This window comes from Melanerpes formicivorus, unplaced genomic scaffold (assembly GCF_026170545.1).
Source record: "Melanerpes formicivorus ecotype bairdi unplaced genomic scaffold, bMelFor1.0.p_v2 SCAF_24, whole genome shotgun sequence".
In the NCBI taxonomy this organism is placed as follows: domain Eukaryota; kingdom Metazoa; phylum Chordata; class Aves; order Piciformes; family Picidae; genus Melanerpes; species Melanerpes formicivorus.
Window position 1 is genome coordinate 7,210,718 of NW_027142376.1, and position 24,421 is coordinate 7,235,138.

General features: G+C 51.0%; 1 protein-coding gene across 5 annotated transcripts in view; it reads left to right on the forward strand.

The window, feature by feature from the left end:
• The first annotated feature begins 5,323 nt into the window (after positions 1 to 5,323).
• Positions 5,324 to 24,421, forward strand: part of HERPUD2 (HERPUD family member 2) — a 35,330-nt gene continuing 16,232 nt past the window's right edge. For 2 of the 5 annotated variants that reach the window (XM_068152763.1, XM_068152759.1), the window contains exons 1-3: positions 5,324 to 5,520; positions 16,864 to 16,941; positions 21,215 to 21,328. In XM_068152763.1, coding sequence (XP_068008864.1) covers positions 5,374 to 5,520; positions 16,864 to 16,941; positions 21,215 to 21,328 — 339 coding nt within the window. In that variant the 5' untranslated portion in view covers positions 5,324 to 5,373. The remainder of the gene's footprint in view (positions 5,521 to 16,863; positions 16,942 to 21,214; positions 21,329 to 24,421) is intronic. The other 3 variants (XM_068152760.1, XM_068152761.1, XM_068152762.1) reach the window with 3 other exon arrangements.

The following is a 24,421-nucleotide window of genomic DNA, read 5'->3' on the forward strand; positions in this document are numbered from 1 at the left end:
TGGGCTGCATCAGGAGAAGTGTGGCCAGCAGGTCAAGGGAGGTGATTCTCCCCCTCTGCTCAGCTCTGGTGAGACCCCACCTGGAGTACTGTGTCCAGTTCTGGAGCCCCTAGTACAAGAGGGATATGGGGGTGCTGGAAGGAGTCCAGAGAAGGGCCACAAGGATGATCAGAGGGCTGGAGCACCTCTGCTATGAGGAGAGACTGAAGGAGTTGGGGCTGTTCAGTCTGTAGAGGAGAAGGCTCCGAGGTGACCTCATTGTGGCCTTCCAGTATCTGAAGGGGGCCTACAGGAAGGCTGGGGAGGGACTGCTCAGGATCTCAGGTAGTGATAGGACTAGGGGGAATGGAATGAAGCTGGAGGTGGGGAGATTCAGGCTGGAGGTGAGGAGGAAGTTCTTCCCCATGAGAGTGGTGAAGCCCTGGAATGGGTTGTGCAGGGAGGTGGTTGAGGCCCTGTCCCTGGAGGTGTTTAAGCCCAGGCTGGCTGAGGCTCTGGCCAGGCTGATCTAGTGTGGGGTGTCCCTGCCCATGGCAGGGGGGTTGGAACTAGATGATCCTTGTGGTCCCTTCCAACCCTGACTGATACTATAATACTATGATTTGCCCTAATTTTTCCTCTGACCTACCAGGAATGTCACAGACAATTCAAGTGTGCAGGATTTGTCAAGGTATGTCAAGGCAGACAAGCATTTGGAACAAGGACAGCATTTCTTCCATGCCCAAATATCCAGTGGCCCTCTTGGTGTGATCATTTCTGATGCTTCAGAATGTGTACTCATAAAATGTTTTCTGGGATGTAAGCTAACATCGAGACCCTTGAACGTGTCCAGAGAAGGGCAACAAGGCTGGGGAGAGGCCTTCAGCACAGCCCTGTGAGGAGAGGAGAGGCTGAGGGAGCTGGGATTGCTTAGCCTGGAGAAGAGGAGGCTCAGGGGAGACCTCATTGCTCTCTACAACTACCTGAAAGGTGATTGTAGCCAGGAAGGTGTTGGACTCTTCTCCCAGGCAACCAGCACCAGAACAAGAGGACACAGTCTCAAGCTGTGCCAGGAGAAGTTTAGACTCGAGGTGAGGATAAAGTTCTTCACCGAGAGACTCATTCACCATTGGGATGTGCTGCCCAGGGAGGTGGTGGAGTCACCATCCCTGGAGGTGTTCAAGAGGGGACTGGACGTGGCACTTGGTGCCATGGTCTAGTCATGAGGTCTGTGGTGACAGGTTGGACTCGATGATCCTCGAGGTCTCTTCCAACCTTGGTGGTACTGTGATACTGTACCAGCTTTTAAGTTTTAGCCCTAAAATGAGATTGCTGCAAGTGTAGTTCTGATGCCTGAGGGCCAGTGCACAGCACAATATAATCTGCTTGTGCAGGTGGAACAATGAGTAGCAGCTTCCAAAGTGAGACCACAGAAGAGATCTCACTGTTCTCAGGTTGGATTCCTTCATCACTCCAAGCCTAGAGGTTTGTACACTAGCTACACAGTACTCAAGGCTAGGCCACACCTGGAGTCCTGTGTCCAGTTCTGGGCTCCTCAGTTTAGGAAAGATGTTGAGTTGCTGGAAGGTGTCCAGAGAAGGGCAACAAAGCTGGGGAGGGGTCTAGAGCACAGCCCTGTGAGGAGAGGCTGAGGGAGCTGGGGTTGCTTAGCCTGGAGAAGAGGAGGCTCAGGGGAGACCTTCTTGCTGTCTACAACTCCCTGAAGGGAGGTTGTAGCCAGGAGGGGGTTGGTCTCTTCTCCCAGGCAACCAGCACCAGAACAAGAGGACACAGTCTCAAGCTGTGCCAGGGGAGGTTTAGGCTGGAGGTGAGGAAGAAATTCTTCCCAGCAAGAGAGATTGGCCATTGGAATGTGCTGCCCAGGGAGGTGGTGGAGTCACCATCACTGGAAGTGTTTAAGAAGAGCCTGGATGAGGCAGTTGGTGCCATGGTTGAGTTGATTAGATGGTGTTGGTGATAGGTTGGACTGGATGATCTCTGAGGTCTTTTCCAACCTGGTTAATTCTGTATTCTGTAGCTAAGGGGTGTGTTGTGGAAATGCTCTGGGCACTGGCCTCCAAACTGGCAAAGGGAAAAACTGCAGCTACCTGAAATGCAAAGTTTCAGACTCACCATTTGCCTTCGTTTTGGGGTACTGATGCTTGCAAGGGCTCGCCCAGCCGATCCCTTTTGGTGCATCATCCTATGCACAAATATTTGCCCAGTGCTTGGAAATCCTAGTCCGTTCTTGGAAGTTCCTAGGAATTTCAAGTGACCTGCTCTGGTAAGTGACAGCATGTTCAGAATGTCACAGTGCAAATAGCTGTTCTTACATCACTGGGGAGGGAAGCAGGAAACTGCTGTGGGTATGTCAAACATTACATTGGAAGGTGTTGTCAAGGACCAGGTCTCCACATTTACAATGTGATAAGCCACTTCAAGGACAGCAAGGGCTGTAGAAACACAGAGCTCCCATGCTCCATCTCAAACACGAGGTTTGGAGCAGAAAAATAATTAGAGGCCAATAAACATAAAAGTTAAGACTATTTGCTTCTTGCAAATTCTCACATCAGCTGTTGTCTGCACCCAGGCTTTATTTATGAGGAAGAATCAGGTCCTGCATGCTAACAATATCCCTTCAGGCTCTTCTTTTTATCTTAAGAACCTGGAGTTCCTTACAGTTCACTCTTGATTAGCAAACTTGTCCTTGCCTCACTCCTCCTTCCTCCTGCAGAGCTTCATGAAAGGTATGATTCTTTGGCAGGAAAGGGACACTGGGATATCAAACCTGTTTGAAACTCTTGTTCCCTGTAGCTCCCTAAAGCATTTGAAGGCTGGAGGAAGGAGAAGGAAAGAGCTGATTCTTGTTTCCTTTCAAGAGACAGCTTCAAGTATTTTGTTTTTTACCAGCAGCTTATTGTTTTTACCAAGTTAATGAGGCCAACTTTCACTGCAAAGATCTTCAGCAGAAGTCTCCTGAGCTGAACTTTTCCCTTATTCATCCCTTATTTCATTCCTGAAAGGATTTTCTTCTCAGCAACCTCTCCTATGAGGACAGACTGAAGGAGTTGGGGCTGTTCAGTCTGCAGAAGAGAAGGCTCCGAGGTGACCTCATTGTGGCCTTCCAGTATCTGAAGGGGGCCTACAGGAAGGCTGGGGAGGGACTGCTCAGGATCTCAGGTAGTGATAGGACTAGGGGGAATGGAATGAAGCTGGAGGTGGGGAGATTCAGGCTGGAGGTGAGGAGGAGGTTCTTCACCATGAGAGTGGTGAAACCCTGGGATGGGTTGTCCAGGGAGGTGGTCGAGGCCCCATCCCTGGAGGTGTTTAAGCCCAGGCTGGATGAGGCTCTGGCCAGCCTGACCTAGTGTGGGGTGTCCCTGCCCATGGCAGGGGGGTGGTTGGAACTAGATGATCCCTGTGGTCCCTTCCAACCCTGACTGATACTATGATACTATGATAAGTGAAAAGATAGAATGAGCAGAAGTTCGCAGGGCTAGAATGGGACTGCAGAAACTGCTTGATCATTTTAGACAGGTCTTTGGTGCAACATAAGGTAAACTCCTTTCTCTGTGCCTCTGTTCTGGTTATGAAATAGCATTGCCTGATCTCAGAAGGGTATCAGGGATGAATCCATCGAGGTGCCTCCCACACGATGGGAGAGGGAGGCAAGACACACAACAAGTAATGAAGTTGTAATGCCCTTGCTAAGAAGTATTTAATGTTTTCAAACTTGAGGTTGTTGTGGTAATTGGTATCTTGACACAAGAAACTGGAGGACACCCTACATCCTGGGGAGATAAGGACCTGCACTTCCCCTGGTGCACTTCATGCTCTTCCCCCCACACAACTCTGGTACAAAGCATCATTTCAAAATGCCCCAGCCCTGCTCTTCCAGCTCATTTCCCCCCTCCCTTTCTTCACCATGTCTTCAGCAGAACACTGGAAGAAGCCTCATGCCTCTGTGGGGAAGCCATCCTCCCTTTCTCATGGATGAAAAGCTAGATGTGCACTAGCAATGTGCACCCACAGCCCAGATGAGAGCAGCCTGGCCAGCAGGTTGAGGGTGATTATTGCTCTCTGCTCTGCTGAGCTCCCCTGCTGCAGTGCGGTGCCCAGCTCTGGAGTCCTCAGCACGGGAAAGACATGGACCTGTTGGAGCGGGCCCACAGGGCACAAAAATGATCAGAAAGCTGGAAAACCTCTGCGGTAAGAAAAGGCTGAGGCTTGGGATTGTTCAGCCTGGAGAAGAGAAGGCTCCAGGGAGACCTCACAGCAGCACTTGAAGGGAACCTATGAGAAAGATAGGGACAATGTTTTCAGGCTATAAACAACCGCTCTGCACAAGCCTTGTGCTCCAGACCCTTCCCCAGGTTCATTGCCCTTCTTAGGACTCGCACCAGCCCCTCAAGGGTCTGCTGAACTCCCTTCCAGCCCAGGTCAAGCCTGCGCTCCCAAGCTCCACACCGCATGACGTCATAACCCCGCTCCCCGCTCGGAGGCGGAGCGCTGCCCGCTCCGCCCCGCCCCGCCCCGCCCCGCTTGCACCGCCCCGCCTGCACCGCCCCGCCCCGCCTGCACCGCCCCGCCCCGCCTGCACCGCCCCGCCCCGCCTGCACCGCCCCGCCCCGCCTGTGCCGCACCTCCCCGCCTGCACCGCCCCGCCTGTACCGCCCCGCCCTGCCTGCACCGCCCCGCCCCGCCTGCACCGCCCCGCCCCGCCTGCACCGCCCCGCCCCGCCTGCACCGCCCCGCCTGCGCCGCCCCGCCCCGCCTGCACCGCCCCGCCTACACCGCCCCGCCTGCACCGCCCCGCCTGCGCCGCCCCGCCCCGCCTGCACCGCCCCGCCTACACCGCTCCGCCTGGACTGCCCGTCCCGCGGGCGCCCCCCAGCGGCGCTTGCGGGGCGCCGCGGAGGGAGGAGGGATGCGGCCGCCCTTCCGGTCTCCATTTTACGCGGACGACAGCGGGCCGGAGGTCGAGGCGGTGCCGCGGGCGGAGGGGCCGAGCCCGGCCGGGCGCGTTTTGGGTACCGGACGGTTCCCGTCTCCTTTCCTCCTCCGTGAGCGCGGGGGCGGGCTGGGGGCGGGGGTGGGGGTCCGCGGGAGCCCCCGTCGCCGTGGTTACCGCAGGGGGGTCGTTCGTGTGTGACGCGCTGAGCCGCCCCTCTGTCTGCTTGCTCCCGCCCGCTCGCCAGGCAGGCTTCGTCCGGCGGCAGCGCCCTGGCGGCGGTGTGAGCGGCGGCACGGCGATGGGCTGCCCCGGGAAGCTCAGCCCCGGCCGCTGAACCCGCCCGAAGCCGCCCGCAGGCTCCGGCCGCTTCGTCTCCCACGGCGAGAAGAGAGGGAGGAGCAGGGCAGGGCCGGGCCGGGCCGGGCGCCGCTGCCAGCAGCATGGAGCAGAGCGTCGTGGATCACCCGGTGACCCTCATCATCAAGGCCCCCAACCAGAAGTACACCGACCAGACCATTAACTGCTTTCTGGACTGGACTGTGGGCAAGCTGAAGTCTCACCTCTCTAAAGTCTACCCCAGCAAGCCGGTGAGTGGTCGGCCAACCCTTTTTTGCCTCCCCTTGTCGGTAAGGTTGGTCCTGCAGGGCCAGGACCTCCCTTAGGTGCCCTGCCGAACAAATGGAAGAGTTCTTGCTGCCGAAGAGTTGGCTGCAGCGGCAGTGGCTGTGCAGGCAGCTGCCCTTTGCAATGGCTGGAGGAGGTCGCTGTGTGGCATCCCCCGAGGTGGTGGCACTGGAGGCGCTTAGGAATGCTTGGTTTAACTTGTGTAGGGACTGGAGATTAGACACCTGTGTTAACTGAGGCTCTGCAAAGGTAAGAGTTCTGTCTGAATCATCGCAGCATAACCAGGATAGGGGAAGCTGCCATTGCCTGAGCTGTGGGGCAGATGTTTATTCCTAACACGTGAAACATGCAACTGAACCACCTTCAGAATTACTCTTTTCCCCCACCCTGTTTTTCTTCTTAGACAAGCCATTTTTGGAGGTTGTGGTGAGAAGTCTGCTGTCAGATGTTCTACAAACTCACATGACATTTGTGGCTGTGCCTTTAAGCTTAGTGTAAAGACTTGTAGCTTTCATTTTGGGGGGGGGGGGGGGGGGGGGTGTTTCATGATGAAAATGTGGTGTGTTTGTAATCCCTTTTAAGCTCTACATTTGCAATTGGACAGAGACTGTGAAATGCAGCTAATGATAGAAAGATCATAATGTAGCTCTTGAGAATGGCAGTTAGGTATTTGAATGTTTGTCCCAGAAAAGGCAAGGAGTGTGTCCAGCAGATCCAGGGAGGTTCTGCTTCCCCTGTACTCTGCCCTGGTGAGGCCACACGTGGAATATTGCATCCAGTTCTGGGCTCCTCAGGTCAAGAGGGACAGGGATCTGCTGGAGAGAGTCCAACACGGGGCTGCAAGGATGCTGAAGGGACTGCAGCACTGCCTGGTGAGGAAAGGCTGGGAGCCCTGGGGCTGTTTAGTCTGGAGAGGAGAAGACTGAGAGGGGATCTGATCAATGTCTGTAAATACCTGAGGGCTAGAGGTCAAGATGGAAGGAACAGGGACACCCTCTGCTCAGTGGCACCCTGTGATCAGACAAGTGGCAATGGCTATAAGCTCCAGCACAGGAGGTTCCACCTCAGCGTGAGGAGGAACTTCTTGCCTGTGAGGGTCACAGAGCCCTGGAGCAGGCTGCCCAGAGAGGTTGTGGAGTCTCCTTCTCTGGAGCCTTTCCAGCCCTGTCTGGATGTGTTCCTGTGTGGCCTGTGCTGGATTCTCTGGTCCTGCTCTGGCAGGGGGGTTGGACTGGAAGATCTTTGGAGGCCCCTTCCAACCCCTAACATCCTGTGAGGACTTTTCCTCCGCACTGCAGCAGCATGTGGCACCTAGGCCTTGCCAGAGAAAGCATCAGACAAAGGTTCCATTGAGGTTGTAGATTAGTGTGCACCTGCTTCAGTAGAAGAATTACTGGCATGGTTGATTAGTTTTTTTTAATTACTTTTGTGTGTGTGTGAAGGGAAGGCAAATGAGTAGTTTCATGTCTCAAAGGGGTTTTCTGCCTTTTGGAGAATAGAATCAGCCAGGTTGGAAAAGACCTCTGGGATCACTGAGTCCAACCTATCACCCAACACCATCTCATCAACTCAAGCAGGACAAAACTTAGGGTGTGTCAGTGGTACCTTCAAATCAAGCAGTGTTTGAGAATGCAGAGGGACCTGGACAGGCTGGACAGATGGGCAGAGTCCAAGGGCAGGAGATTTAACACATCCAAGTGCCAGGTTCTGCACATTGGCCACAGCAACCCCATGCAGTGCTACAGGCTGGGGTCAGAGTGGCTGGAGAGCAGCCAGGCAGAGAGGGACCTGGGGGGTACTGGTCGATGGCAGGCTGAACATGAGCCTGCAGTGTGCCCAGGCAGCCAAGAGGGCCAATGGCATCCTGGCCTGCATTAGGAAGAGTGTGGGCAGCAGGAGCAGGGAGGTCATTCTGCCCCTGGACACTGCACTGGTTAGGCCACACCTTGAGTCCTGTGTCCAGTTCTGGGCTCCTCAGTTTAGGAAGGAGGTTGACTTGCTGGAATGAGTCCAGAGAAGGGCAACAAAGCTGGGGAGAGGTCTGGAGCACAGCCCTGTGAGGAGAGGCTGAGGGAGCTGGGGTTGCTTAGCCTGGAGAAGAGGAGGCTCAGGGGAGACCTTCTTGCTCTCTACAACTACCTGAAGGGAGGTTGTGGGCAGGTGGGTGTTGGTCTCTTCTCCCAGGCAGCCAGCACCAGAACAAGAGGACACAGTCTCAAGCTGTGCCAGGGGAGGTTTAGGCTGGAGGTCAGGAAGAAGTTCTACACAGAGAGAGTGATTGCCCATTGGAATGTGCTGCCTGGGGAGGTGGTGGAGTCACCATCACTGGAGGTGTTCAGGAGGAGACTTGATGGGGTGCTTGGTGCCATGGGTTAGTTGTTTAGGTAGGTTGGATTGCTTGAAGGGTTGGATATGGTGATCTTAAAGGTCTCTCCCAACCTGGTTTATTCTATGTGTATTCTATGTGTGGATTTGGTTACTGTTGCCAGTAACTCTCTGCTGCGAGAGCTCAGTAACTGCCGAGAGAGCCTATCTGCAGTGAAGGAAACAAAAACGTGACTTCAGCTGGTTGTGGCTGCTTCCTCCTCAGTAGAATGTCCTCCTCTGACGTATTTGTGTTAAACTTTGGGTTTCTGACTCATCCTGTGATCTTGCTAAATTTGGCTTCTGAGCAGCAACCTGAATGAAGAAGAGGTTTTCCTGTTGCACTGTAGGTTTGTAGCCAGCAGTGTAACATGGAATTGAAGTTTGCTGGCACATCTTTCTCCTGTTGAAATGGGCTCCTCAGTGTGCCTCATGCTAGGCTCAACAACGAGGTGAGAATCCCCCAGCTTGTTCTGGAGTACAGAATGGGGAGGGTTGGGGTTGGGTTTTTTTTTTCTGTAGTGAAAATTCTCTCAGTGATCCTCATTTAATTTAGATTTGCTGTGTTGGCAGTTACAACAATAACTGAACACCATGTCCCAGTGGAGGCCAGGGACAAGCAGAGTCCCTCAGGGATCAGTCCTGGGACCAGGCTTGTTCAACATCTTTGTGGGTGCCATGGACAGTGGCATTGAGTGCACCCTCAGCAAGTTTGCTGATGACACCAAGCTGTGTGGTGCAGCAGACAGGCTGGAGGGAAGGGATCCATCCAGAGGGACCTTGACAGGCTGGAGAGGTGGGCACAAGCCAACCTCAGGAGGTTCAACAAGACCAAGGGCAGGGTCCTGCATCTGGGTCGAGGCAATCCCAGGCACAAATCCAGGCTGGGCAGGGACTGGCTGGAAAGCAGCCCTGAGGAGAGAGACTTGGGGGTGCTGGTGGAGGAGAAGCTCAACATGAGCTCTCAATGTGCACTTGCAGCCCGCAAAGCCAATCAGATCCTGGGCTGCATCAGGAGAAGTGTGGCCAGCAGGGCAAGGGAGGTGATTCTCCCCCTCTGCTCAGCTCTGGTGAGACCCCACCTGGAGTACTGCCTCCAGTTCTGGAGCCCCTATTCCAAGAGGGATGTGGAGGTGCTGGAAGGTGTCCAGAGAAGGGCCACGAGGATGAGCAGAGGGCTGGAGCACCTCTCCTGTGAGGACAGACTGAAGGAGTTGGGGCTGTTCAGTCTGGAGAAGAGAAGGCTCCCAGGTGACCTCATTGTGGCCTTCCAGTATCTGAAGGGGGCCTACAGGAAGGCTGGGGAGGGACTTTTCAGGATCTCAGGTAGTGACAGGACTAGGGGGAATGGAATGAAGCTGGAGGTGGGGAGATTCAGGCTAGATGTGAGGAGGAAGTTCTTCCCCATGAGAGTGGTGAAGCCCTGGAATGGGTTGTCCAGGGAGGTGGTTGAGGCCCTGTCCCTGGGGGTGTTTAAGCCCAGGCTGGATGAGGCTCTGGGCAGGCTGATGTAGTGTGGGGTGTCCCTGCCCATGGCAGGGGGGTTGGAACTGGATGATCCTTGTGGTCCCTTCCAACCCTGACTGATACTATGATACCATTTCATACAGCCTTTCAGGTTGACGTACTGATGTGGGAGAGGAGAAAGACATTTAAAAGGCTGTCTCCTGCCTATAGTAAAATCACAAGCTGCATTTTTGGCTTGCCAGGCTCTTTATAGTGAGTGCTTCTGCCTGTTTAGTTTTGTTTGATTTTATGTTGATTTTCATCTGTTTAAATCACTCTGCTTTTAGGAGCTTTGCTCACAAGTGGTAGAGTTTGAAAGGGACCTCTGGATACCATCTGGTCCAACCCCCCTGCTAAAGCAGGTTCACCCAGAGCAGGTTGCACAGGAATGTATCCAGGTAGGGTTTGAAAGTGTCCAGGGGAGAGTGACTCCATAACCTCTCTGGGCAGCTTTGTTGCCCTCACAAGAGTGAGATTTCTTCATGTGTTTAGATGGAACTTCTCGTGTTCCAGCTTGTACCCATTGCCCCTTGGCGTGTCTCTGGGCACCACTGAAAAGAGCCTGGCTGCATCCTCTTGACAACCCAGCATTTAGATGTTGATAAGCACTGATGAGATTCCACCTCAGTCTCAGCTTCTGCAGGCTGAACAGCCACACATCCCTCAGCCTTTCACAGTCAGGGAGATGCTCTAGTCCCCTCATCAACTTTGTAGCCCTCTGTTGGATTCTATCATAGTATCAGTCAGAGTTGGAAGGGACCACAAGGATCATCTAGTTCCAACCCCCCTGCCATGGGCAGGGACACCCCACACTAGATCAGCCTGGCCAGAGCCTCATCCAGCCTGGGCTTAAACACCTCCAGGGACAAGGCCTTGACCACCTCCCTGGACAACCCATTCCAGGGCTTCACCACTCTCATGGGGAAGAACCTCCTCCTCACATCTAGCCTGAATCTCCCCACCTCCAGCTTCATTCCATTCCCCCTAGTCCTATCACTACCTGAGATCCTGAGCAGTCCCTCCCCAGCCTTCTTGTAGGCCCCCTTCAGATACTGGAAGGCCACAATGAGATCACCTGGGAGCCTTCTCTTCTCCAGACTGAACAGCCCCAACTCCTTCAGTCTGTCCTGTTCTTTCCAGTAGTTCCTCCTCTCTTTTCAACTGGGGAGCCCAGAGCTGGACAGGGTACCCCAGATGTGGCCTCACTGGGGCAGAGTAGAGAGGGAGGAGAAGTTCTCTTGACCTGCTGTTCACACTCTTCTTAATGCAGTCCAGAATAACATTGGCCTTCCTGGCCACAAGAGCACATTGCTGGCTGATGGTTAACTTGTCCACCCGGACTCCAAAGTCCCTCTCTGCAGAGTTCCTTTCCAGCAGGTCAACTCCTAACCTGCACTGCTGCATGCAATCATTCCCTCCTACGTGCAGGACTCCACTTGCCCTTGCTGAACTTCAGTAGGTTTCTCTCTGTCCACCTCTCCAGCCTGTCCAGGTTTTCCCTCTCTCTTAAAAGAACCCTAAACCACATCAGTAGCCAAAGCTTGTTGATCAGATTTCTGTATTCCCTGAGGATGGTAGGTCCTGGAAATAACTTCTGTTACAATGCTATTTTAAGAGTGCAGGAGTACATCAGAACACAGATGCTCTGCAAGGTACTGGAGTGTTCTTGAAGTCAAGGATGCAAAATAGAAACCAGTTGCTCTCACTGCTATTATAGGATCATAGAATTGTTAGGGTTGGAAGGGACCTCAAGGATCAGCCAGTTCCAACCCCCTGCCATGGCCAGGGACACCTCACACTACAGCAGCTTGCTCACAGCCACAGCCAGCCTGGCCTTCAAAACCTCCAGGCATGAGGCTTCCACCACCTCCCTGGGCAACCTGTGCCAGTCTCTCACCACCCTCATGGGTAACATCCAATCTGAATCTACCCATTTCTAGTTTTGCTCCATCCCCTCAGTCCTGTCACTCCCTGACACCCTCAAAAGTCCCTCCCCAGCTTTCCTGTAGCCCCCTTCAGATCCTGGAAGGCCACAATTAGGTCTCCTCAGAGCCTTCTCTTCCCCAGACTGAACAACCCCAACTCCCTCAGTCTGTCCTCATAGCAGAGCAGCTCCAGCCCTCTGCTCATCCTGGTGGCCCTTCTCTGGACGCCTTCCAGCACCTCCAGATCCTTCCTGGAATAGAGGCTCCAGAACTGGACACAGAGCTCCAGGTGGGGTCTCAGCAGAACAGAGCAGAGGGGGAGAATCCCCTCCCTTACCCTGCTGGCTCTGCTTCTTATGATGCAGCCCAGGCTCTGGTTGGCTTTCTGGGTTACAAGTGCTCACTGCTGGCTCCTGTTGAGCTTCTCATCCAAGAGAAGCCTATACAAAGTTTCTTTTGTGCCTCATTCCACCTCTCATTACCATACCTCATATGGCAACTGTCATGAAATTTGCAGTTTATTAGGAGTTTATATCTTCTGGAAATGAGATGGTTAAAATATCCCAAGGAGAAGCTAGGCCTTGAGGCCTGTGATATTTTTCCCCCCCTAATTAATTTGTGTAAACAACTAAATGTGTAAATTCCAAGTACATAGGCAGATGTAGGTTGGTTTAATCACCATTAAAGTTGAGATATTTAGTAGAGTCATTGAATGAGCTAAATGAGTTTTACAACTGTATGAAATGAGTTTATGAGTCTAAACTAAAGTTCACACCCATCACTGTTTGCTTCTTCCCCCACCCCCACCCTGACTGGACCAGTTTTTCCTAGCCAGAGTACTGCAGGTGTAGTATCCCTAAATCAAATCCTGGTGTTAGAAAACCTGGGAAAATCAGCCTGTCTGTATCAGTCTGGCAGATCCTGGCCTTTGATTGTCAACCACTGCACTGATTGCACACCTAAACATCAATTTAGAGTAGAATTAGCCAGGTTGGAAAAGAGCTTTGAGATCATCCAGTCCAACCTATCACCCAGCACCATCTCATCAACTCAACCATGGCACCAAGTGCCTCAGCCAGGCTCCTCTTAAACACCTCCAGGGATGGTGACTCCACCACCTCCCTGGGCAGCACATTCCAATGGCCAATCTCTCTTGCTGGGAAGAATTTCTTCCTAACATCCAGCCTGAACCTCCCCTGGCACAGCTTGAGACTCTGTCCTCTTGTTCTGGTGCTGCTTGCCTGGGAGAAGAGACCAACCCCCACCTGGCTACAGCCTCCAGGCTTGTGCCTCATTTCCTGTAGTGCCTTCCATCTAGCATATACTTTGCCTACAGTTCTAGCCACCCTGGGTGGTTTGGAGTTTTATTTTCTATGGAGGATTGGGTGAGAGGTGGAGTGACCCAAAACAGTGAATGTTTTGCAGCTGGAATAGGATAGCCCTGAGGTTGGCTCTGCTTCTAGTGGATGGTGCTGCATTAGCTTACATTTGGAGAGGTTTGAGGAGAGGCTGAGGGAGCTGGGGTTGCTTAGCCTGGAGAGGAGGAGGCTCAGGGGAGACCTCATTGCTGTCTACAACTCCCTGAAGGGAGGTTGTAGCCAGGTGGGGGTTGGTCTCTTCTCCCAGGCAACCAGCACCAGAACAAGAGGACACAGTCTCAAGCTGTGCCAGGGGAAGTTTTGGGTGGATGTGAGGAAGAAGTTCTTCCCAGCAAGAGAGATTGGCCATGGGAATGTGCTGCCCAGGGTGGTGGTGGAGTCACCATCCCTGGAGGTGTTTAAGAGGAACCTGGATGAGGCACTTGGTGCCATGGTTGAGTTGATGAGATGGTGTTGGGTGATAGGCTGGACTTGGTGATCTCCAAGGTCTTTTCCAACCTGGTTAATTCTATTCTATTTTGCTAATGAGCTGGGCATGGACTAAGCATTGTAGAAGGAGTTTTGCTTGAAAACTAGGAGGGAATAAACCAACATTAGCCTTTGAGTTGTTCATTTCAAGTATGTGCCTTTTGGATTGGGATCTGAAAGCTGTCTTCCAGCTCCCTCTAAACTCCAGGTTCTAGCTTTGGTTGGTCTGATGCTGTGTGCTTGCTTTGGAGAGTGAGGACAATCTGATTGCTTCTGTTCAGTATTTATTTTTCCAAGTGCTCTTCCATCACAGTTCAGTGTTTGGGCTAGCAGTGGGCCTGCTGCTCCTTGAAGCAGGAGGTGTGACAGCCAACCTCCTTTGGCAGGGGATGAGTTGCATGCCTTTTCTCTTTACTTTGGCATGTATGTGAATATGTTTTTACCCTGGTCACTTCTTCCAGCTGCATTAAAAACAACCCAGCACTTCAGAATGCCAGGATGGCTTTCACCCTGAGCATTGGAAGTGATACTTCTGTAGTGTAGAGTTAGGTATTTGAGTTGCATAGGCAGGAGGATGGAGTTCTAAGGCTTCATCTTTCCCCCTTTAATCTCTGCAGCTTAATATGATTAACAGTACTCTGTGTGTGTGTGTAACCTTTTCTCTTGTGGTTTTGTAGGGAGCTGAAACATGTTACTCAAGGCAATGGAGCTGTCAGCTTGGAGCAGTCATTGTAGTCTAGCAGTTCCTTGCCTGTAATGTATTCATATTAAAAAATAATTTGTGCTGCTTGTATCATGCTTGAGAAGATAATTACATGGGGTTAAGGGGAGGCTCATCTATGGGGTGCTGCAGAGAAGGAGCTGAAGTTGGCCAGCTAGAAGACTGTGTGAAGAGTGGGACAGACAAACCTCCCTACAACTACCTGAAGGGAGCTTGTAGCCAGGTGTGGGGGTTGGTCTCTTCCCCCAGGCAAGCAGCACCAGAACAAGAGGACACAGTCTCAAGCTGTGCCAGGGGAGGTTTAAGCTGGAAGGTAGGAAGAATTTCTTCAGAGAGAGAGAGATTGGCCATTGGAATGTGCTGCCCAGGGAGGTGGTGGAGTCACCATCCCTGGAGGTGTTTAGCAAGAGCCTGGCTGAGGCACTTGGTGCCATGGTTGAGTTGATGAGATGGTGTTGGGTGATAGGTTGGACTGGATGATCTCAAAGCTCTTTTCCAACCTGGTTTATTCTGTAAAAGTGGACCCCACTGCCCTGTTGGGTGATGATAACAACCATTTGGAGTTTGGGGTTTTGCTTGTTTGAGCTGCTTATCTCTTCTAATTATCTCCAGATAATCAATCTCAGGACCCAGAAATAAGGTTTCTGGGACTTTTCTTCTGGCCCCAGTGGTCATTCTAAAGCACCAAGTTTTTAATATACAGGTTGGACTTGGTACAGAACACAGAGTTAACCAGGTTGGAAAAGACCTTGGAGATCACCAAGTCCAACCTATCACTCAACACCTCCTGACAACTAAACCATGGCTCCAGGTGCCACATCCAATCCCTTTTTGAACACCTCCAGGGATGATGACTCCACCACTTCCTTGGGCAGCACATTCCAATGGGCAATCTCCCTTTCTGAGAAGAATTTCTTCCTCACCTCCAGCCTAAACTTCCCCTGACACAGCTTGAGACTGTGTCCTCTTGTTCTGGTGCTGCTTGCCTGGGAGAAGAGACCAACCTCTGCTTGTCTACAACCTCCCTTCAGGGAGTCGTAGAAAGCAAGAAGGTCTCCCCTGAGCCTCCTCTTCTCCAGGCTAAGCAACCCCAGCTCCCTCAGCCTCTCCTCCCAGGGCTGTGCTCCAGACCCCTCCCCAGCTTTGTTGCCCTTCTCTGGACACCTTTAAGTCTCTCAATGTCCTTCTTAAACTGAGGGGCCCAGAACTGGACACAGGACTCAAGGTGTGGCCTAACCAGTGCTGAGTGCAGGGCAGAATGACTTCCCTGCTCCTGCTGGCCACACTCTTTCTGATGCCATTGGCCTTCTTGGCCACCTGGGCAGGCTGCTGGCTCATGTTGAGCCTCCTATCAAGCAGTCCCCCCAGGCTCCCTGGGGCTTAGAGTGTCTAATTTATTTTTTCCCCCTAGTGAAATACCCAGATGTAGTTTTTGTCCAGCAGCTCTTCTACATTCTGCTAAGTTCTTGGGGATCTGTAAAAGGCTGTTGCAAGGAAACAACAAAAAGCCTTGAAATGTCTTTGCAAGCTTCCCCTGCTCTATTTGTGTCCTGGTGTTCACGTGGGTAAGACTGCAGAGTGGCAGCTGGAGCTGGGAGAGAAAGAGGAGCTGTTGTAAGATGAGCTGGTTGCAGGACAGGGAACTGCTTTGAACATTTCATGCTGATAGTGTGTGCCTGCTCCCCTGATGTGAGGCTAGATTTCTTCATGCAGCATTTGCTGATGCCAGCGTTCCCTTTCAAGTGGTAAACACTATGCCTTCAGTAGGCAAGCAGGAGTTAAGCTGAGGTGATGTAACAGTTGGATCCTCTTTGAAATGCTTTCCAGGAGGAGTGAATGTGCAAGGGATTTTGAAGACAAATAAAGAAGGAAGGAAAGAAAAAGAGGAAGGAAAAAAGGGGATAGGGGAGGAGGGGGAGGGGGAAGAGGGAAAGGGGAAGGAGGGGGAAGGAAAGAGCTGTTTATTCCCAGAGTTGCAGCATGTTGGTGACCCCCTAGTGCTTAGAACCATTGACAGCTTCCTGACGGGCTCAAGTGAGTTGAGTGGGGCTGGGATTTGTGTTTGTGTTCTTTAACCATTGCTTTACTGCTCACCACCTTCTAGACAGGTGCTCCCAAGAGTTTCCTTTTCACAAGCATGCAGTTACTATCTCTGCCACGCAGAACAGTGAGAAGGTTTTTGCTTGCTGGCTTGTTTGTTGGGCTGGGGTTTATTTTGGTGAAGAAATGATATGGTACCCACAAAGCAATAATCAAAATCAATCCCTGTTTGCATTGCAGAAGTCTTTTAAACTCTAGAAGTGTCAGAACAGGCAAAGAAAGCTCACCAAAGTTTGAGGGCTGAACCTTTCAGTGCTTCATGCTTGTTAATGCTTTCCTCCTTGTTTGCCCTGGTAAATGTTTGGGGTTTTTTTTTTTGGGGGGGGGGGAAGGGGAGGGAGGAGGGAGGTAGGGGAGGTGTTGGAGATGGGTGCAGGGACTGATAAGTGAATTTCCTTGTCAAAAAAAGATGGAGAGTTTGTGTCCTCCTGCTGTCTGTTTAATTGCCTTCCCATTGCTCTACTCACTGATTTCAGTTTTGGGTTTGCTGGCTCTCTTTGCCCTAGCCACTCCTCCATGTGCCTTTTCATCAGGTGCCAAGCAGTGTGAGCAGGATGAAGAGCAAGCCTTGGAAAGAGGGGCACTGCTGAAAAGAGCTGGCAGTTTGCTTGAGCAGCATGTAGGTGGTGTCAGTTGTTGCAGCACCTGTGCTGAGCATGCAGCAGCAGAGTTCTTTTTCAGGGAGAACTTCCCCATGGGACTTGTGAAGGCTCTACAGTGTTTGCTTTTAAGGCTGTGTGGTGGTGGTGGTGGTGGTTGGAGTTGGAAGGGATTTTCTCATCTGCAAATGTGTGTCTGTACAGCAGGGAAAAGCTAAATTCCTTTCTTTGTCCCATCTCCTAGTCAACAAAGGATCAGAGACTGGTGTATTCTGGCAGACTGCTTCCTGATCATCTCCAGCTGAAAGATGTGCTCAGAAAAGTAAGCTTTCTATCAACACCATATCATCTTTGACCAAAAGTCCTTGGGGGGAAAGAGGAAACTTAGATGTATGTCCTGCAGCTTCAATGTTTCATTGTTGTATTGAGGTCTCACCACAACATGGTGATCCATTCTGGCCTATGGGACTGTCAAGCTTGTGGAGTGAGGCAGCTTTCCACTTGCTGGGAGAGCAAATGGGCTGCATGACTCCCAGACAAGTGATATGTAGTGTCACTCCTCTGGGCAGCTCCCACTGTGACAGAAGTGGAGGCATGCAACAGATTTGTGTTGGCTTGGGCCATCATCTCATTTCTCTTACACACTTAAATCCAAGCATTTGGGTTACAAATGGCACTGGGCTGAGCAAATCTATTCTACTTCTATGCCCACCCAGGGTTTTCAGTTCCTCCATGGCTTTGCTAGGCAAGCTATTTCTTGTCCTGGTTGCATTTGTGGAGTTGTAGAATGTTTTGAGTTGGAAGGAATCTTTAAAACTCATTTAAAGGTCCTCTGCAGTGAGTAGGGACACATTCAATTAGATCAGGTGGCTCAGAGCCCTGTCCAGCCTGGCCTGAAGTGTTTACAGGCTTCTGGGCAACCTGTGCCAGTGCCAGAGCCCTGTCCAGCCTGGCCTGAAGTGTTTACAGGCTTCTGGGCAACCTGTGCCAGTGCCAGAGCCCTGTCCAGCCTGGCCTGAAGTGTTTACAGGCTTCTGGGCACCCTGTGCCAGTGTTTCACCATTCTCAGTGTAAAAACCCTTCTTTCCTAGCCCTTGCCTGTATTTGTCAACTCTCAGCTGTCCCTGATGATGTCTGAAAGCTTGTTGGTTATTGCAGTGTCTTTTTCCTTTAACTCCTGTGGTTCCTCTTGGTAAAATCCCCAAAAGTAATGTGACTAATTTGACTTTGGACTCCTCAGTCAGCATTTAAATGAAATCCAAGTCCCAAATGCACATGACCTCTCTTGCAGGAAATCTTGAGCTACATGCACTTGGTTCTCAAAATAGTTGAGATTGCAAACTTGCAGTGCCTTTGATTTGGTAGCATCAAAGCTCTTAAGAGCACCTAGAATAAGGTGGTATTTAGGGCAGCTTCTCAAGAACTGTTGTTGCAGTGTTGAGGGTACCAAAAGAATCATGCCTTGGGTCATCTTTCAGCTCTTTGGGGCTGTTCAGTCTGGAGAAGAGAAGGCTCTGAGGTGACCTCATTGTGGCCTTCCAGTATCTGAAGGGGGCCTACAAGAAGGCTGGGGAGGGACTTCTCAGGATCTCAGGTAGTGATAGGACTAGGGGGAATGGAATGAAGCTGGAGGTGGGGAGATTCAGGCTGGATGTGAGGAGGAGGTTCTTCCCCATGAGAGTGGTGAAGCCCTGGAATGTGTTGTCCAGGGAGGTGGTTGAGGCCCCATCCCTGGAGGTGTTTAAGCCCAGGCTGGATGAGGCTCTGGGCAGCCTGATGTAGTGTGGGGTGTCCCTGCCCATGGCAGGGGGGTTGGAACTAGCTGATCCTTGTGGTCCCTTCCAACCCTGACTGCTACTATGATACTATAACTCTTTCTAACCAGACCAGGCTGCCTCAGTAACTAGTTGGAAAATACTTTAGGTCCTTAAACAGCTCTGCAGGCTTTTTGTCTTAGGAAATAGGCCAATTCTCTCATGGAGTACCTGGGTCTTGGTCATGATACCTGTTGAGGTAAAAATGAGGTTAAAGGCTGCAAGAGTGGATAGGCTACATCTTAATGTTGAGAGCTAAGTCTCTAAAGGAGAGGATTTAGTGATTGTGGGCAGCTGAAGTTCAGTGTTGTATGGAGAAGCCAGGACAGGGGAATCTTGCGTAGTTGCTTGAGCAGCCAAACACTGCTGTTACTTTGTAGTATTAGTTCTGAAACAGACTTACTCCATTGGGTTTAATTGCTTACCAAAATACTTACAGTGTCTAGGTTTACTAGCCCACTGGAGCTGGAATGTTGCCAGCCAGGCTTACGGCCTCTGCCACTTAAAAGTTCATTAAAATGCTTGTGTAACTTACCTCAAAGCTTGGCTCTGCTTTTTGAGGACAAAGTGAAGCCTGAATCCCTTACATTCCCATGACCTGCTTACAGCAGGAGAGGTCTAAGGCACACACTTTCAAGCCATGCTTGTGTGCTAGAGGAGAAATTCTGCCAAGTGGTGTCTGCCTTCAGTGTGCAGGGGCAGTGACTTCAGAGGCGTTTTAGTAGCTATAGGCCTTAGTTCATTAGATGTAGTGACTTCAGAAACACTCTCATCAGTCTTAGCACTAAGTTCTAAACTTGGTGTTTGGAAGGAGAGAAGTTTATGTTCAAGTCTTCAGGAGCTTTTTTGGGGGGAAAGAAAAAGGGCAGGATTGTTTTTCAGTTCAGTCTCCTTCTGTGCCACGTTCTCCCTACTTGATTAGCTAGCAATTTCTGATATTACTTGAGAGTTGGCTGTCTCTCAGTGCAGTTTTAATGATACTTGCTCTTTGATACTAAGCAGTGTCATTTCACCAATACCAAATACCTGGAGGCTGGAAGTTGTGCCACTCTTCAAGCATAGTGATGCCTAACACAGATACAAATAGAATAGAATTAAGCAGGTTGGAAAAGACCTTAGAGATCAACCAGTCCAACCTGTCACCCAACACCATCTCATCAACTCAACCATGGCACCAAGTACCTCCTCCAGTCCCCTCTTAACACCTCCAGGGATGGTGACTCCACCACCTCCCTGGGCAGCACATTCCAATGGCCAATCTCTCTTGCTGGGAAGAAATACATTACCATGAACTGTCACTCTGAGTAAAGCTTTGCAAGCTGCATGCCCAGCTTCCTTTGCCTTTCTGAGTGGCATGAGATTCTTCTCAAGGAAGATGGTTAAAAGGTTTTGATGTGGTCAGAGTGCTGATGGCTGCATTCAGTGCTCTCTGATCCTTGCTCACTGCCCCTGGCTGCTAAGTTGTCCCTCATGGAACAGTGAGTGGCTAGCAACTGGTCTGTGCAGAGGAACTGGAATGAATGTGGATGTGGATAGGCTATGCTAGCAATATTGTATGGTGCCCAAGTACCCAATTTTCTTTGTTCCCAGTGAGTCAAACTTGAAAGTGAGTAAATGTGTGTGGTGGTTTTGTTGTTTGGTTTGGGGTTTTAATAGTTGATGAAAAAACAACCCTCAAACCTAATGTATCCAAATGCCTTCTTATTAAAAACTGCACCACACTGATTTCAGAAGAGGACAGATTCTGCTATGTGTTTTTTATGGCTCTGCTTGATCCAAAGTTGGTTATTGGGTGTGCAATTTGAATACACAGTCAAAACCATCCCTGTTGCAGTACCACCAAGGTTGGAAGAGACCTCAGAGATCATAAAGTCTAACCTCTCACCCAACATCTCATGACTAGGTCATGGCACCAAGTGCCACATCCAGTCCCCTCTTGAACCCCTCCAGGGATGGTGACTCCACCACCTCCCTGGGCAGCACATCCCAATGACTCTCAGTGAAGAACTTTCTCCTCACCTCCAGCCTAAACCTCCCCTGGTGCAGCTTGAGACTGTGTCCTCTTGTTCTGGTGCTGCTTGCCTGGGAGAAGAGACCAACCCCCACCTGGCTACAACCTCCCTTCAGGGAGTTGTAGAGAGCAAGAAGGTCTCCCCTGAGCCTCCTCTTCTCCAGGCTAAGCAACCCCAGCTCCCTCAGCCTCTCCTCCCAGGGCTGTGCTCCAGACCCCTCCCCAGCTTTGTTGCCCTTCTCTGGGCATGTTCAAGTGTCTCAATGTCCTGCTGAAATTGAGGAGCCCAGAACTGGACACAGGACTCAAGGTGTGGCCTAACTAGTGCTGAGTACAGGGGAAATACTGCTCTTCATCAGAGCTCAATGCACACTTTTAACTTAAGGGCAACTGAGTCCTGGGAAAGGTTTGAGATGCTTCCAAAAGAGAAGTTTAAAGCTTGTGGTAATGCTGTTTGCTGTTTCTCTGTGTGGTCTTCCATTGGTCCTGCTCTAACTGCAGGTCTGGGGAAGACTGGAATTAAATGAGCATTCAATATGTGATTGTGGCCAGCTGCTAAGAAAACATTAACTGTGAACCAAGAGATTTTTCTCTTGTGCTGGGCTCAGGTTTGGCTTTGTGGTCTCTCTGTTTTGTCCAGTGTGCCTTTACTGATTGTCAGTGCCACTTAGAAAGTGGATTCTTAAAGACAGGGGTGGGTTTTAATTTGGTTTTGCTTCTAAATCTCTCAACTGCTGTGACTTTAGCACTTCCATGTCTCTCACTTTCAGCAGGATGAGTATCACATGGTTCATCTGGTCTGTACCTCTCGGACACCCCCGAGTTCTCCAAAACCCAGCACCAGCAGAGAAGGCCACGGAGCTGCAACCTCCAGCAGTAGCTCAGTGAGTGGTTTTGGGTTTTTTTTTTTATCATGCACAGGACACACCTTTCTTCTGCACTGAGGAAGCCTTCCTGAAAGTTCTCTTTCACTCTAAAAAGGTGTCTCTGAAATAGTGTGGTGAAAGGAGAGCGTGCTGCACGGCTTCGTGCCATTAGATTGGATTATTTAAGGGTGGAGCTTTATTTAAACCAAGATGATGTATTTCCCCCCCAAAGTGTAGCACAGTTATGTTTATTAGGTGATAAAGCACCACTCTTTCTAAGCTGTTCTTTCTAACACTGTCCCAAATTCCCTTTTCCCTACATCTCCCTGGGTCTTTGAGCAGCAGTTTGAGCAACATGTTGGGATTGTTCTTTAGCAACGAGGCTCTGATTTTCCTTTGTGCAAACTTGTACTGCTGCAGAGAGACTACTCAAATGAGTGCCCTTGGGAGACAGGCAGGTGGAGCTTGGCCAGTGCTCCTTCTCCTTTGGCTGGAATTGGCCAGTGCTTAGATGGTAGCTTCAAGACAGTCACAGTGTCTGAGAGACAGAAGTAGAAGCTACATTAAAAGTTTCCTTAGGTAAGAACATTATGTGAACAGCTGGTTTAGGGTGTTCTGAGCCTTCCCCTCTTCAGATCCTCCAGAAATGATGCAGTCCTTGGTGTTCCCACAGAAGTGCAAGTGCATGCTTCTGTGCATTTGGTCTTCATGGCTGTCATTTGGTCTTCATGGCTGTCATTCTCTTGGCTTTTGCCGGAGCTGGCAGTTATCACTAAGCAACCCTGGCAGGTTAGTCAGAAAGGAATGTAAACAGTCCTAATGTAGGTGCTTTTCAGCAGGGGGTGTTGATTATCAGCACAGGGGAAATAACCTTCCAGTATCAAGCTATCTGTCTTCATTCTGCTGTTGCTGGGGTGCTGTTCCAGACTGCTGTGTGGCAATCAGAAATGGGAGCAGTTGAAGCAGTAGTAGAGAGTGGACAGGCATTACATTGTCTCTTCACAGGCTGTATTTATACCTCTGTTTGCAAGCAGGACAGGGAGAGGAGCCCTGCTTTGTATTGTTATGTAGATCAGATGTAACTGTTGCCTTTAAATGACTCTTAATGACCATGGAAGGAGTCAGTATGCAGGGTGTTAAGTTCATAATACTTCGACGGAAACAGCCTGAGGCCAAAGCTTGAATGGCCTTTTTGTTTTCCATTTGGTTTTTCTTCTTCTCCCCCTTTCCCCCCATTCTCTAGAGAGAAATTTTTCTTGTTTTCCTTTGTAGGAGAAATGGGATCTGGATGTCTTTAAGTAATTGCACCTCCTCACTTCCTGAGCTGTGGAAGTTGAGGATTTCGACTGCATCAGCACTACAGTAATGTTTAGCAACAGGATTTGGGGACTCACTAAAACATTAACATAATGCATCTCCAGGGCCAAATTGCAGTCTTGTTACGGTGATAAACAGTGGAGGAGAGCCAGCTGTTGTCCTGCTTCCAGGGTGAAGTATTGATCTTGGAAAGCAGTCTGACACGCTCCTGGTAGGTGTGCTGCTGGGAGCCCAAGCAGTTCCTCGCTACTATCCTATTCCTGCCCCAAACCTTCCCAGCAGTGGGCACAGCAGTTTGAATTGGGCAGCTGGCACAGTGAAGAGGATGAGTAGGAGAGGAAACTGAAGACAAAGGTAGTGGAGTGGCATTTTTGGGTCGAGGCGATCCCAGGCACAAATCCAGGCTGGGCAGTGACTGGCTGGAAAGCAGCCCTGAGGAGAGAGACTTGGGGGTGCTGGTGGACAAAAAGCTCAACATGAGCTCTCAGTGTGCACTTGCAGCCCGCAAAGCCAATCAGATCCTGGGCTGCATCAGGAGAAGTGTGGCCAGCAGGTCAAGGGAGGTGATCCTCCCCCTCTACTCAGCTCTGGTGAGACCCCACCTGGAGTACTGCCTCCAGTTCTGGAGCCCCTATTACAAGAGGGATGTAGAGGTGCTGGAAGGTGTCCAGAGAAGGGCCACAAGGATGATCAGAGGGCTGGAGCACCTCTCCTATGAGGACAGACTGAAGGAGTTGGGGCTGTTCAGTCTGGAGAAGAGAAGGCTCCGAGGTGACCTCATTGTGGCCTTCCAGCATCTGAAGGGGGCCTATAGGAAGGCTGGGGAGGGACTTCTCAGGATCTCAGGTAGTGATAGGACTAGGGGGAATGGAATGAAGCTGGAGGTGGGGAGATTCAGGCTGGAGGTGAGGAGGAGGTTCTTCCCCATGAGAGTGGTGAAGCCCTGGAATGGGTTGTCCAGGGAGGTGGTTGAGGCCCTGTCCCTGGAGGTGTTTAAGCCCAGGCTGGATGAGGCTCTGGCCAGGCTGATCTAGTGTGGGGTGTCCCTGCCCATGGCAGGGGGGTTGGAACTGGATGATCCTTGTGGTCCCTTCCAACCCTGACTGATTCTATGATACTACTATGATTTTGGGCCACTGCAGGCACTGTTGTGTCTGAGTACAAAGTCATGTCCTGAGGTTCAAGTTACTTGTGTTAACAGAATTTCTGCTAGAATTTCTGCTGCTGTTAAACATTCTTTAGGTGAAGTGTTTGGTTTGGTTCAGCTTTTTGAAACTTGGATTCCCAGTCACCTGGGGGGGGACTAGGTTTTCTCTGGGACCTCTCTTGAGTCTTCACTCTTCTCACAGGGGCAGCTGAGTGCCATTTTGAATTGTTATTTTCACTAGAGGCTTCCTAGAAGCAGTAAAACTCCAAGACTTGCCTGGTGCTGACATTCTTATATGGATATTCTTCTGTGGATGTGTTCAATCTCATGCCGTTGGATTCTGCCCATCAACAGGCTGGACAGATGGGCAGAGTCCAAGGGCATGAGATTGAACACACCCAAGTGCTGGGTTCTGCACATTGGCCACAGCAACCCCATGCAGTGCTACAGGCTGGGGTCAGAGTGGCTGGAGAGCAGCCAGGCAGAGAGGGACCTGGGGGTACTGGTGGATGGTAGGCTGAACATGAGCCTGCAGTGTGCCCAGGCAGCCAAGAGGGCCAATGGCATCCTGGCCTGCATCAGGAAGAGTGTGGGCAGCAGGAGCAGGGAGGTCATTCTGCCCCTGTACACTGCACTGGTTAGGCCAC